The 14,013-nt window shown below is 43.2% G+C and overlaps 1 protein-coding gene across 1 annotated transcript in view; it reads left to right on the forward strand.

Moving 5' to 3' along the window:
- COL4A2 (collagen type IV alpha 2 chain) overlaps positions 1-14,013 on the forward strand; it is a 171,263-nt gene that overhangs the window by 92,718 nt on the left and 64,532 nt on the right. Inside the window, exons 5-6 of the mRNA XM_038762180.1 lie at positions 12,536-12,670; positions 12,764-12,808. Of these exons, the coding sequence (XP_038618108.1) occupies positions 12,536-12,670; positions 12,764-12,808 (180 nt within the window). The remainder of the gene's footprint in view (positions 1-12,535; positions 12,671-12,763; positions 12,809-14,013) is intronic.

The following is a 14,013-nucleotide window of genomic DNA, read 5'->3' on the forward strand; positions in this document are numbered from 1 at the left end:
CGCTCAATAAATACGATTGATGATGATGATGAGAGGGGGACGAGGGGGAGAGGAAGGAAGGGGCTCAGTGTGGGAAGGCCTCCTGGAGGAGGTGAGCTCTCAGGGCCTTGAAGGGAGGAAGAGAGCTAGCTTGGCAGATGGACCAGAAAGATTGCAGATGGAGGTGGGGCGTTCTGGGAGAGATGCGTCCATGGAGTCACTGTGGGTCAGAGACGATTCGACAGAATAAGACAAGACAATATCTGAAGCAGTTACTATGTGCTGAGCACTGTATTAAGCCCTAGGGAAGATAAAAACTAATCAGACTGGACACCATTTTAAGAACAGGTACTCTTTGCCAGCACTTAATACAGTGCTCTGCATGGAGCAACTGCTTAACAAATTATATAGAGCTATTAAGCACTTACTACGTACCAAACGCTGTATTAAATCCCGGGGAAGATACAGAAGAGTCCGATTGGACACAATCTGAGGAGTAGGGACTGAGTCCAATTTCCACCCGTGTATTCTTTGCCAGTGCTTAGTTCAGCGCTCTGCACACAGTAACTACTTAATAAATACTATTCCTACTACATAGTCCTCATCCCACGTGGGGCCTACAGCCTCAAATAGGGAGACCTGGTATCGAATCCCCATTGTATGAAAACAGCAGTTAAAGAGTGGGAAAAGGGAAAGGAATGGAAAAGTTCCTTCAGGAAAATGCTATAGGGAACAATTTGGAAGTTTGGCTGAATTGTGTTTTTATCAAATAATGACAGAAGAGAAATATGTAGGTGTCACAGTGAAAACATCACCCTATTTCCTTTCATAATTTGTCAGTGGTTTCCTTTTTGGGGACAGAACAAACCTAGTGTAACCCTACCCTTAAAAAACCTTTGCTTTCAAGTGGCTATTTGGCCAACTCTCAAGTGAATTAGACCTCTGGGTCATATTCCTAGACCACGCCACAAACACAGACTGTTATGCTTTGGGATAAAGATGAACAGCCTGGTTGATACTTTCAGTGGAGAAGCAGGTTGGCTGTGGTAGAGTGCCACTTACTCTGAACCCTAGCCTTAAAAAAGTCTCATTTTCTTAGCCCATTTGTAAACAGTAAGTGTTAAGACCTTGGGCTAATACGAAGCAGCGTTACCTAGTGCAAAGAGCACAATAGTCAGAAGTCAGAAGGATCTGGGTTTTCATATCGGCCCTGCCACTTGTCTGCTTTGTGACCTTAGGCAAGTCACTTCACTTCTCTGGGCCTCAGTAACCTTGTCTGCAAAATGGGGATTAAGACGGTGAGCCCCATGTGGGACAGGGACTGTGTTAGCTTGAATCTAACCCAGTGCTTAGAATGGTGCCTGGCACATAGTAAGTACTGAATAAATGCCATAAAAAAAGAGTGCTCTCACCTATGTCTTAAGAGGGGTGCATCTTTAGCGGCTCTTGGGCAAGTACTAGATGCCGACCAGTAGCAAATTGTGGGTTTCAGTTAGGGGTATTTATTGAGTGCTTACTTTGTGCAGAGTACTGTACTAAGCACTTGGGAGAGCACAGTACAACAGAGTTGGTTTGTCTGGAAATTCTTGCCCAACTTTTCTCCATCCTTAACTGGGACATGGAGCAGGAATGATTAGAAAAGTCCAAGAGGAGAGCAGAAAATAGCCTTCCCGGGCTAGATTGTGAGCTCTTTTTTTTTTTTTGATGGCATTTGTTAAGCGCTTACTATGGCAAAGCACTGTTCTAAGCACTGGGGAGGCTACAAGGTGATCAGGTTGTCCCACTTGGGGCTCACAGTCTTAATCCCCATTTTACAGATGAGGGAACTGAGGCCCAGAGAAGTGAAGTGACTTGCCCAAAGTCACACAGCCGACAATTGGCGGAGTGGGATTTAAACCCATGACCTCTGACTCCAAAGCCCGGGCTCTTTCCAATGAGCCACGCTGCTTCTCTTTGAGTGCTATCATGTCTGTCAACTCTGTGAGACTCTCCGGAGCTTTTATCAGCGTCCTCTGCACACAATAAAGTATTCATTCACTCAGTCGTATTTATTGAGCGCTTACTGTGTGCTCTCCCACTGTACTTACTGTACTAAGCTCTTGGGAAGCACAAGTTGGCAACATATAGAGACGGTCCCTACCCAACAATGGGTAGTGTCTCCAAACCTTGGTTTGCAAGGAAAACAATATTCATTCATTCAGTCGTATTTATGATTGCCTAAGGAGAGCATTCAAATTTATTTATTTGTATTAATGTCAGCTCCTCTAGACTGTAAACTCATTGTGGGCAGGGAACATGTCTGTTATAGTGTACCCTTCCAAGCATTAGTACAGTGCTCTGTACACAGTAAGCGCTCAATAAATACATTTGGTGGATTGCCACTGCCAATTCCCACGCTGCAGAAAGGAAAGAGTGTTTTCTTTTTTATTAATGCACAAATACAGCAGGAATGAAAAGCTGTTGAAAGAATTTTTATGAGCATAACTCTCTTGCAAATCTCAGGACCTCCTGTTCTCTTGCCCTTCTTTATCTTCCTTGAGCTGATTTTTCTATTTACCCTGTCGCTGCACTCTTCATTCAGCCACCTTAAAGAGCAGGAATTTTAAGGATCTTTCTAGCAACTTCATGTCAAGTGAGCCACTTATCGAAATAAAAGATTTCAGGACAAAGTGGAAAGGGATTTGATTGCTTGAGGTGACAATGGGATGGGGATTAAGATTGTGAGCCCCCCATGGGACAACCTGATCACCTTGTATCCTCCCCAGTGCTTAGAACAGTGCTTTGCACATAGTGCTTAACAAATACCAAAGTTATCATTATTTTTAGACTGTGAGCCCACTGTTGGGTAGGAACTGTCTATATGCTGCCAACTTGTACTTCCCAAGCGCTTAGTACAGTGCTTTGCACACAGTAAGTGCTCAATAAATACGATTGATTGATGGATGAAAGAAAATAAAGCTAAGCTGGCCACATTAGGTCAGCATTTTGGTGTGGTCACTGTTGAAGCCACCACAGTATTTTTGGGGGTGCATTTTTCTAAAATTAGACTATGCATTTGGATCTGTGACCTTTGGGCATTCGATACTCATCTCAGCCTCACTTATGAATTATTTTTTTTAATTTTTTATATCCATGCCTGTCTCCCCCTCTAGACTGTAAGCTTGCTGTGAGCAGGGAGTGTGTCTACCAGCTCTCTCCCACGCACTTAGTACGGCGCTCTGCACATAGCAAGCACTCAATAAATGCTATCAATGAAAATAGTGACAAATGGCATCATTTCCAAATCTCTGGGAAAAGCTTCACATAATATAGGGACTGTCTCTAGATGTTGCCAACTTGTACTTCCCAAGCACTTAGTACAGTGCTGTGCACACAGTAAGCACTCAATAAATACGATTTAATGAATGAATGAATGAATATAAAATTAATTGGATTATTTTGTGAATTGGCCACATTAAAATGATCAGTTCACCATCATCATCATATAAATTATACCCATAATGTATTTATTGGTATTAATGCCTGTCTTCTCCTCTGGACAGCAAGCTCCTTATGGCCAGGGAATGTGTCTACCAACCCTATGATACTGTACTCTCCCAAGCGCTTAGTACAGTGCTCTGCACAGAGTAAGCACTCCATAAATACCATTGAGCAAATAAATAGTGCTCAGTAAACACTCATTCATCCATTGTCTCCTTTATTGAGCGCTTACAGTGTGTAGAGCACTGTACTAAGCGCTTGGAAAGGACAATTCAGCAACTAATAGGGACAATCCCTGCCCAACGATTGACCGATCATAATTACTGACATTTATTTAGCTCCAACAGTGTGCAGAGTGCTGTCCTGGGCACTGGGAAACTTAAAACTGAAGTAAAAGCCCCAGTCCTAACCTAAAAGGTAAGGAGACCATTATCTCCACTTAAAGACTGTAAGCTCCTCGTGGGTAGGACTCATGTTTACCAACCCTATTGTACTGCACTTTCCCAAGCGCTTAGTTCAGTGCTGTGCCCACAGTAAGCATCGCCTGATCTCGCATTGGATGTGCTTAACACTGTGAGCACGTCTGTACCCTCGTGGATAAAATGTTCCGTCCGTGCAACACGTTCCTGGAAATGGTGACCAGATGCTAAATATTGGATCTCTGCTTGGTCAAAATCACATTCAGGTTATCCTTTACTTGAGAGGTCTCTAAAGCCTAGATGGAAGGATCGTTCGTTTATTCAATCGCATTTATTGAGCGTTTACTTTGTGCAGAGCACGTGGGAGAGTACAATATAACAATAAACAGACACATCCCCTGCCCACAGTGAGCTTGCAATCTAGAGGGGGAGACGGACATTAATATAAATAAATAAATTGCAGATACGTACAGAAGTGCTGTGGGGCTGGGAGGGGAGAGATGAAGAAAGGGGGCAGGGTGATGCAGAAGGGAGAGGGAGAAGAGGAAAGGAGGGCTTCATCAGGGAAGGTCTCTTGGAGGAGATGGGCCTTCAGAAAGGTTTTGAAGGGGGAGAGAGTGATTGTCTGTTAGATTCGAGGAGGGAGGGCATTCCAGGCCAGAGGGAGGATATGGGCGACACTACCTGAGTGACTGAAAGACGGTAAGGTTGCAGCTGTAGGCACGGTAACCCTGCCTTTTCCACATTTCCCATCTCTTTCCTCACTTCTCAGGGGGAGACAGAATGGCTCCCACAGAGCAAAAGGGCAGGAAATGCCAAGGGTTGGGACACACCTGGGAAACCCAGAGTTAAAAGGGGATCCTCGGAGCCCGGAACGTGTTAAAGCCTTGAGGAGGAAGGAAAGAGCAGATGAGGGACAAGGACAGGATGTGAGCTGTCTGGTGGCCTTCCCACTGTCCGAACACGGAGTGACTGAGGGGGGCTGGGGAGGGGACGGAGGAAGACGGGGGAGGGAAGACGGAGACCAGAAGGGAAGGGATTTCCTATTATTCAGGCGTTGGCCGGCAAGATGCAGTCGGAAAAGCGCAGGTTTAGTCTGCTGGGGAAATAGATGAAAAATCAGTCTGGACTCACTTGGAAGCCTTATCTTAGCCTTGGAAATTGTATCTTTCTTCATCCTTCCCCGCGGATATGAGTCATTTTTGCACTCCTGCACCGTAGACTTTAAGGTGAATGAACTGTGGGTAGACGGGCACCAGTGATATTTTTGCTTTATGTGAGCATCTTTTGTGTTGATTGGGCTGCGGTACAGTTTTTAATAAGCACACACTGTAATAATAATAATAATAATAATGGCATCTCTTAAGCTCTTACTATGTGCAAAAGCACTGTTCTAAGCGCTGGGGAGATTACAAGGTGATCAGGTTGTCCCACGGGGGGCTCGCAGTTTTTAATCCCCATTTTACAGGTGAGGGAACTGAGGCCCAGAGAAGTGAAGTGACTTGCCCAAAGTCACACAGCTGACAATTGGCAGAGCCGGGATTTGAACTCATGACCTCTGACTCCAAAGTCCACTGAGCCATGCTGCTTCTCTTCTGCTTCTCACGCTGCCGCTTCACTGTACCGATTGAGTGTGGTGCAGTACTTTTTTAAATAGTATTGGTTAAGCGTTTACTATGTGCCAGATACTGTACTACGCGCTGGGGTAGATACAAAGATAACCAGGTTCATTCATTCATTCAATTGTATTTATTGAGCGCTTACTGTGTGTGGAGCACTGTACTAAGCGCTTGGTAAGTACAAGTTGGCAACATATATAGACTGTAAGCCCACTGTTGGGTAGGGACTGTCTCTATATGTTGCCAATTTGTACTTCCCAAGCGCTTAGTACAGTGCTCTGCACATAGTGAGCGCTCAATAAATACGATTGATGATGATGATGATGATGATGATAATATAGAGACAGTCCCTACCCAACAGCGGGCTTACAGCCTAGAAGGGGGAACACAGTCCCCGTCCCAAGCAGAGCTCACAATTCTAATCCCCATTTTACAGTTGAGGGAACTGAGGCACAGAGAAGGGAAGTGACTTGCCCAGGGTCACAAGGCATCCAAGTGGTGGATCTAGGATTAGAACCCAGATCCTCCGACTCCGAGGCCCGTGCTCTTCCACTGGCTACGCTGCTTCTCCTATATAGTGTATAGTAGTACAGTGTACAGTATACAGTCTATAGTAGACTGTATTAAATATTTATTTATATTTATAAATATTTTATAATATTTAAATATTTTATAGTTACATATATTTATAAATAAATATTTATTTATTTTACTTGTACATATCTGTTCTATTTATTTTGTTAGTATGCTTGGTTTTGTTTATTTATATTTATAAATAAATATTTATTTATCTTGTACATATCTATTCTATTTATTTTATTTTGTTAGTATCTTTGGTTTTGTTTCTGTCTCCCCCTTCTAGACTGTGAGCCCGCTGTTGGGCAGGGACCGTCTCTATATGTTGCCAACTTGTACTTCCCAAGCGCTTAGTCCAGTGCTCTGCACACAGTAAGCGCTCAGTAAATACGATTGAATGAATGAATGAATGAATGAAATGCTACCATCATTTTTCGATGTTAATTCTTCCTCGTCATAGACGTTAATCTTGATGGTATTACAAGTCCTTCCAACTCTTTCCCACACTCAGTTCTAGCTAGATGAATTTGTGTTTTCTGTAATGTTATTTTCAAGGACCCCCCTGTGAGAGTTAAACTACAAATTAGTATATTCCTGAGATTCAGTAGATTCAGTATTCAGATTCAGAATTCAGTAGATTCCCTAGGAAGCAGCGTGGAAAGAGCCCGGGCTTTGGACTCAGAGGTCCTGGGTTCAAACCCCGGCTTCACCAATTGTCAGCTGTGTGACTTTGGGCAAGTCACTTCACTTCTCTGGGCCTCAGTTACCTCATCTGTAAAATGGGGATTAAAACTGTGAGCCCCCCGTGGGACAACCTGATCACCTTATAACCTCCCCAGGGCTTAGAACAGTGCTTTGCACATAGTAAGCGCTTAATAAATGCCATCATCATTATTGTTATTTGTTTAAATTAAAATTGGCTTGTCGGTTCTTCTTTTAACATTTGTATTTTTAAGTATTTTAATCGAATCAGAAAAAGAAGCAACATGCCCTAGTGGAGAGAGCTCGGGCCTGAAAGCCGGAGGGACCTGGGTTCTAATCCCACCTCCACCACTTGTCTGCTGCGTGACCTTGGGCAAGTCACTTCACTTAGCTGCGCCTCAGTTCCCTCATCTGCAAAAATCAATCAATCAATCATATTTATTGAGCGCTTACTGTGTGCAGAGCACCGTGCTAAGCGCTTGGGAAGCCCAAGTTGGCAACATATAGAGACGGTCCCTGTCTAGAATTTCTTGTCTAGAACGTGAGCCCCATGTGGGATTTGATTATTTTGCATCCACCCCAGCGCTTAGTACAGTGCTCAGCACATAGTAAGCACTTAACGAATACTACAACTACTGTTAAAGAAAGAGAGGGAGGGCATGAGGGAGAAAGATGAGAAGCAGCATGGCTCAGTGGCAAGAGCCCGGGCTTGGGACTCAGAAGTCATGGGTTCTAATCCCGGCTCCACCACTTGTCTGCTGTGTGACTTTGGGCAAGTCACTTCACTTCTCTGAGCCTCAGTTCCCTCATCTGGAAAATGGGGCTGAAGACTGCTAGCCCCACGTGGGACAACGTGATCACCTTGTATCCCCCCCAGCGCCTAGAACAGTGCTTTGCACATAGTAAGCGCTTAACAAGTACCATCATTATTATCATTATTATTATTTTATGCCCCCAGCGCTTAGAACAGGGCTTTTCACATAGTAAGCACTTAACAAGTACCATCATTATTCAATCAATCAATCAGTCGTATTTATTGAGTGCTTACTGTGTGCAGAGCACTGTACTAAGCGCTTGGGAAGTACAAGCTGGCAACACATAGAGACGGTCCCTACCCAACAGTGGGCTCACAGTCTAGAAGGGGAAGACAGAGAACAAAACCAAACATACTAAGAAAATAAAATAAATAGAATAGATAGGTACAAGTAAAATAAATAAATAAATAGAGTAATAAATAAATAAATAATAATCATCATCATCATCAATCATATTTATTGAGCTCTTACTATGTGCAGAGCACTGTACTAAGCGCTTGGGAAGTACAAATTGGCAACATATAGAGACAGTCCCTACCCAACAGTGGGCTCACAGTCTAAAAGGGGGAGACAGAGAACAAAACCAAACATACTAACAAAATAAAATAAATAGAATAGATATGTACAAGTAAAATAAATAAATAAATAAATAGAGTAATAAATATGTACAAGCATATATATATATATACACACATATATATACATATACATACATATACATATATACATACATACATATACATATATATATATACAAACATATATACATATATACAGGTGCAAGGTGCAATAAGAAGTTATTATTATTAACTTGTATCTACCCCAGCGCTTAGGGCAGTGCTTGACACATAGTAAGCACTTAACAAAGATCATAAAAAAAAAAAAGCCAACCTGGCTTAGCCCAACCTTGGAATGTGTGTAGGGAAGTCTGGATAATGATGTTGATTAGCAAGAAGGAAAATCCCCTCCTGCAAAACCATCCCCGCTGTGCTTTGCGGCTAATCTTCCAGTCAGGCTTTCCCCGTAAATCAGGACTGACCTTAATGGCAGGATTTCCTATGGAAATTCTAGTCCCTTGACAACTTAAACATTTGAGTCCATTCTGTCCTTTGGCGAGGTTCCACCACAGTCCGTTTTGTCAGTTGGAGCCTAACAATGGACCGAGTAAAGTGCAAAAACCATTAGGGTTTGGGAGACTCCGGAGAACAATGGGCGATTCAGGGCTTCTGCCATTTTATTCCTGGCCCTTTCCCAAACTGAAATGATCCAACATTCAGTGGGGTGGTCCATCCTGTCAGACCTTCAGGATGGTCCGTGCTACGTGGCGTGCCATATGGAGGAGGACGGAAAGGGCCAGGATTGAATTCCAAAAACTTCCCAGAAAAACAAAAAATTTTTCAATGGGAGATTCACAGCGGAAGGGAAATGACTAAAGGTTGTCAGTCAAGGCTTCCAAATCAAAAAGAATTAAGGTAGGTGAATCTTGGACCAGATTGTGAATTTTCTTCTTCAGGGAGTAAGTGTTCCACGTTTGATGGGGATTTTCCCTTGCTGCTACATCAAAAGTTCTTCATACTTATAGTATTTATTAAGCTTTTACAATGTGCCAAGCATCATCCAAGCGCTGACACAGTCCTTGTCCCACGTGGGGCTCGCAGACTAAGAGGGAGAACAGGTACTGAATCCCCATTTTACAGATGAGGAAACTGAGACGCAGAGGAGTGAAGTGACTTTCCCAAAGATACACAGCAAATAAGTGACAGAGTGAAGCTTAGAACCCATCCTGTCTTCCAGACCTGTGCTAGTTTCCCTACCCCACTTTGCTTCTTCATCATCATCATCAATCGTATTTATTGAGCGCTTACTGTGTGCAGAGCACTGGACTAAGCACTTGGGAAGTACAGATTGGCAACATATAGAGACAGTCCCTACCCAACAGTGGGCTCACAGTCTAAAAGGGGGAGACGAAACCAAACATACTAACAAAATAAAATAAATAGAATAGATATGTACATGGGATGTCATGAACGTCTAAACGGTAATAATGTTGATAATACAAGGAAAGCTATAAAGTCTAATATGCTGAAAGTAGATGTTAGTGAAATTGGGAAATTGGCTGTTGAAAGTTTCTCATGGGAAGAATAATCCTCTAGAATGTGAGCTCATTGGGGGCAGGGAATGTCTGCTTGTCGTTATATTGTAGTCTCCCAAGCACTTAGTACAGTGCTTTGCACACAGGAAGCGCTAAATAAATACGATTGAATGAATGAATAACCAATAAGCATGCCCCAGGTCTTGAAAAGGACCAAAAATAACACAACTCTACAATAATTTGTTAGACATTGATCACCCGAATCTTTTCAGTTGTTCCATCTATAAAGAGGAGTAGAAAAGCATACTTGAAAGTTTACCTCAAGAGTAAGCTTGTTGATGCTCTCTTCCGTCAATTTGTTAACATTCCCGAAGTGAGGCATATGTTTGGAAATTCCTGCTAAATACAGCTGCTGAACGCTGCTCAGTAAGATTTTCAGAAATTCTCATCAGTTTATGGGGTGAGGTCACCGCAAGCTGTGGACATCTTGAGGCTTATTCAGCAGGGGCGATTAACCAGTTGGTGATTTCGACGCAGTTTTATTCTTCACTGCCAGCAAAGTCACCGGATTTTAGAGATCCTACAACTAAATCCTGACTAATTAGACACGGCCGTGTTCTGTTTTCAAGGCTCTCAGTGTATCATATATATAGATATTTACTTATGATTTTTGTATATACATATATAGCAATCCATCAATGGTATCCAGTGCTTAGAACAGTGCTTTGCACATAATAAGTGCTTAACAAATGCCATCATTATTAGTTATTGAGTGCTTACTTGGTGCAGAGCACTGTACTGAGCACTAGGGAGGATGCACGAGGGTAGATAGACACAAACCCTCCCCTCAAGGAGCTTACAGTCTAGCGGAGGGGCTGACATAATGGAGTCACAGTGTCCCTAAGTCAGCCCTGAGGCATACTACACTGCTCCCATTGTAGATGTAGCAGTGTGGCCTAGTGGAAAGAGCCCAGGCCTGCCTATCCCCCTCAATTATTTCAGGTTGGCTCTCTGGGGATAACATAATATGATCTGCCGTGACTTAATTTTTGTGCGGGGAACGTGTCGGTTTATTATTGTATTGTTCTCTCCCAAGCGCTTACTACAGTGCTCTGTACACACTAAGCCAATTGTCAGCTGGGTGACTTTGGGCAAGTCGCTTAACTTCTCTGTGCCTCAGTTCCCTCATCTGGAAAATGGGGGTTAAGACTGTGAGCCCCCCGTGGGACAACCTGATCACCTTGTAACCTCCCCAGTGCTTAGAACAGTGCTTGGCACATAGTGCTTAATAAATGCCATTTAAAAAAAAAGTAAGCGCTCAATAAATCCAGCACTTAGAACAGTGCTTTGCACATAGTAAGTGCTTAACAAATACCACCATTATTGTTAGTATTAAATGCGATTGAATGAGTGAATGAATGAATGCACTACTGCTGTCGAAATTATTTATATGGCATTCGATCTTGTAAATCAAGCGCTTAGTCCAGTGCTGTGCACACAGTAAGTGCTCAATAAATGATTGAATGAATAAATTACATTTATACATTTTTTTAAAGAATTCAAAACTCAGTTCAGTAATCAGGAGAGGCATGACTAAATTGGTGTTTCTCGCCTTAGCCTCCCACTACTACTACTACTAATAATGATAATAATTATCGTATTTGTTAAGCCCTTACTATGTGCCAAGCACTTTTCTAAGCACTGGGGCAGATACAAGGTAATCAGGTTGTCCCACGTGGGGCTCATAGCCTTAATCCGCATTTTTCAGATGGGGTAACTAAGGCACAGAGAAGTTAAGTGGCTTGCTCAAGGTCACACAGCAGACAAGTGGTGGAGCTGGAATTAGAACCCATGACCTCTGACTCCAGAGCCCGGGCTCTTGCCGCTAAGCCACGCTGCTTTTCTATCTAGTTCATCCATAAGACTACTTTAAATAGGTGTCAGTGTTCAGTGGTTAAGGAAGGCTGATTTTCATGTAGTGTCTTTCTCAATTATATCTTATTTTATGAGGTTCCTATTCAAACTGTGCCGGTCAATTAAAAGGTATTTCATAGGCTGTTTTATTGGCTAAAACTGAGAAAGGGACAATGGGGATGTTATCCAAAGAGACAGAAAACAAGTGCAAATTTGAATTTCAGAAACTGGTTTCAATTCATCCCAGTCTGGTATTAAAAGAAAGGAGCAAAAATATAAGGAAGTGCATCCAGTTATCTTGAGAATATAGCCAACTTGAATTTGAGAATTTTTTTTCTAAAGAAGTCCCAGCTTCAGTCATTCAGTCATATTTATTGAGTGCTAACTGTGTGCAGAGAACAATAAACAGAAACAATTCCCTGCCCTCTGTCCTAGAGGGGGAGAGACGGAAATATGAATAAATAAATTACAGTTGATTAAAATCTATTCTGAAGGACCGTAAGCTTGTTGTGGGCAGGAGACAGGCCCACAGATTCTGTGGCATTGCACTCTCCCAAGCGCTCAGTAGCATGTTCTGCACTTAGTAATCACTCAACAAATGCCATTGTTGATGATGATGATGATGATAATAATTGTGGTATTTAAGTGCTTATTATGTGCCAGGCACCGTACTGAGTTCTGGGGTGGATACAAGCGAATTGGGTTGGATACAGGCCCGTCCCACATGGGGCTCACATTCTCAGTCTCCATTGTCCGGATGAGGTAACTGAGGCTCAGGGAAGTAAAGTGACTTGCCCAGGGTCACACAGCAGACAAACGGCGGCGCGGGGATTAGAACCCATGACCTTCGAGCTCCGAGGCCCGTGCTGTTTCCACTACGCCATGCCGCTTCTCGACGGCGATGATAATGATGCTGTATCTCTCTTGCTTTGATTTCAGGGCCAGCCGGGACCCGTTGGTCCTCAAGGCTTTCCCGGACCCTCTGGATTGCACGGTATCCCGGGTTTGCAAGGACGCAAAGGTGACAAAGGCGAAAGGGGACCTCCGGGAATATCAGGCCCCAGAGGAGATCCGGTACGCTTCCGCCTCCCATTTCACCCAGATTCCCGGAGAGCCAAAGTCAGTGTGCTTGTTTCCTGATCTCTGCCTTTGTCCCTTCGGTTTTAGGGGCAAAGAGGAGTTCCTGGTTTTGGCGGAGCCGATGGCATTCCTGTAAGTAGCTGTTTCCCCAGCACTTTGCCCTTGAGTTTATTTTGCACATCGGTGCAGAGCTCTGCCAAGCGCTTTGTTGAGCTCTGGGGCAGATCCCAGGTACTCAACAGACACAGAGGCCTGTTCTGCACACAGATCGCAACCTAAGAGGAAGGAAAAGTGGGTCTCTGATCCCCCCCCCACCCCTGCACCCCTGTTTTCAAACTAAGTGCTTTACACTATTTAAAGGAATCACTTCAAGAGAAGCGTATATATATTAATCCAGGTTTTCTTTCCATGAATAATATGTGTTACTAAGGGCAAGAATGTCTTTGTGCATTTTATATCTATATATATCACTTCAAGAGAAGAGTATATATATTAATCCAGGTTTTCTTTCCACGAATAATATGTGTTACTAAAGGCAAGAATGTCTTTGTGCATTTTTTTTTTTACTATGTTCCGGTGAAGTGCTGGGGGAAGCTTTTCATCCATTAATCTGTTTTCTAGCTTTGTGGGCGTGAGAGGGATCCAGAGAATTGTAAGTTTGATCAGACTCTTTTGGATAAAATGGGTCCTCCTCTCAAACCGTAAAAGCATCCATTCTAATCCCCCATCATCTGTAAAACGTCCACTTCAAGGTTTCTTCTTGACAGTAGAAAAGAGGCTGAACAGTCCTGCACGGTTTGTAGGTCATAAAGCCCCGAAGAACATTAGTACAATGTGCACGGTCTATGAGATAGCCACACGTTTGGAAAAGGAGGGAGATAAAAGGCAGTCTTTATGCATGGGAAAAACTCTCCAAGTGCAGGAAAATATGTTTTTCTAACCTAGTTTACTTTACTTCTCGTAGCACAGAAAAATAAACAAAGCCAACTGACTCATAGCCTTCTTCACAGAAATGTCTGAACGGGTTTCCCAGGGCTGGTTTCCGGGCCAGTTCTCTGACATCAGGGTCTCTGTTCTCACACCCTTTTCCTGCTCCTATCCTTCCTATTTGCATAGAGTGTGGTCCCCCCAGAGAGATAAATGGTGAGAGAGAGAAAGACTTTTACACTCAGCTCAAGTTACCTAAAAATGTAGAATTTCCTCTGTTATCTCATACTTGCAGTTCCCTTCTCTTCGGTCATGATTCCAAAGATGAGGCGTGTAAGATGGCCAACTGATGGGAGGAATTTGAAAGGAAAGACAGTGAGGGAGGAAGAAAAGGCATTTTTACCTCTGCA

This window comes from Tachyglossus aculeatus, chromosome 20 (genome assembly GCF_015852505.1).
Source record: "Tachyglossus aculeatus isolate mTacAcu1 chromosome 20, mTacAcu1.pri, whole genome shotgun sequence".
Taxonomy (NCBI): domain Eukaryota; kingdom Metazoa; phylum Chordata; class Mammalia; order Monotremata; family Tachyglossidae; genus Tachyglossus; species Tachyglossus aculeatus.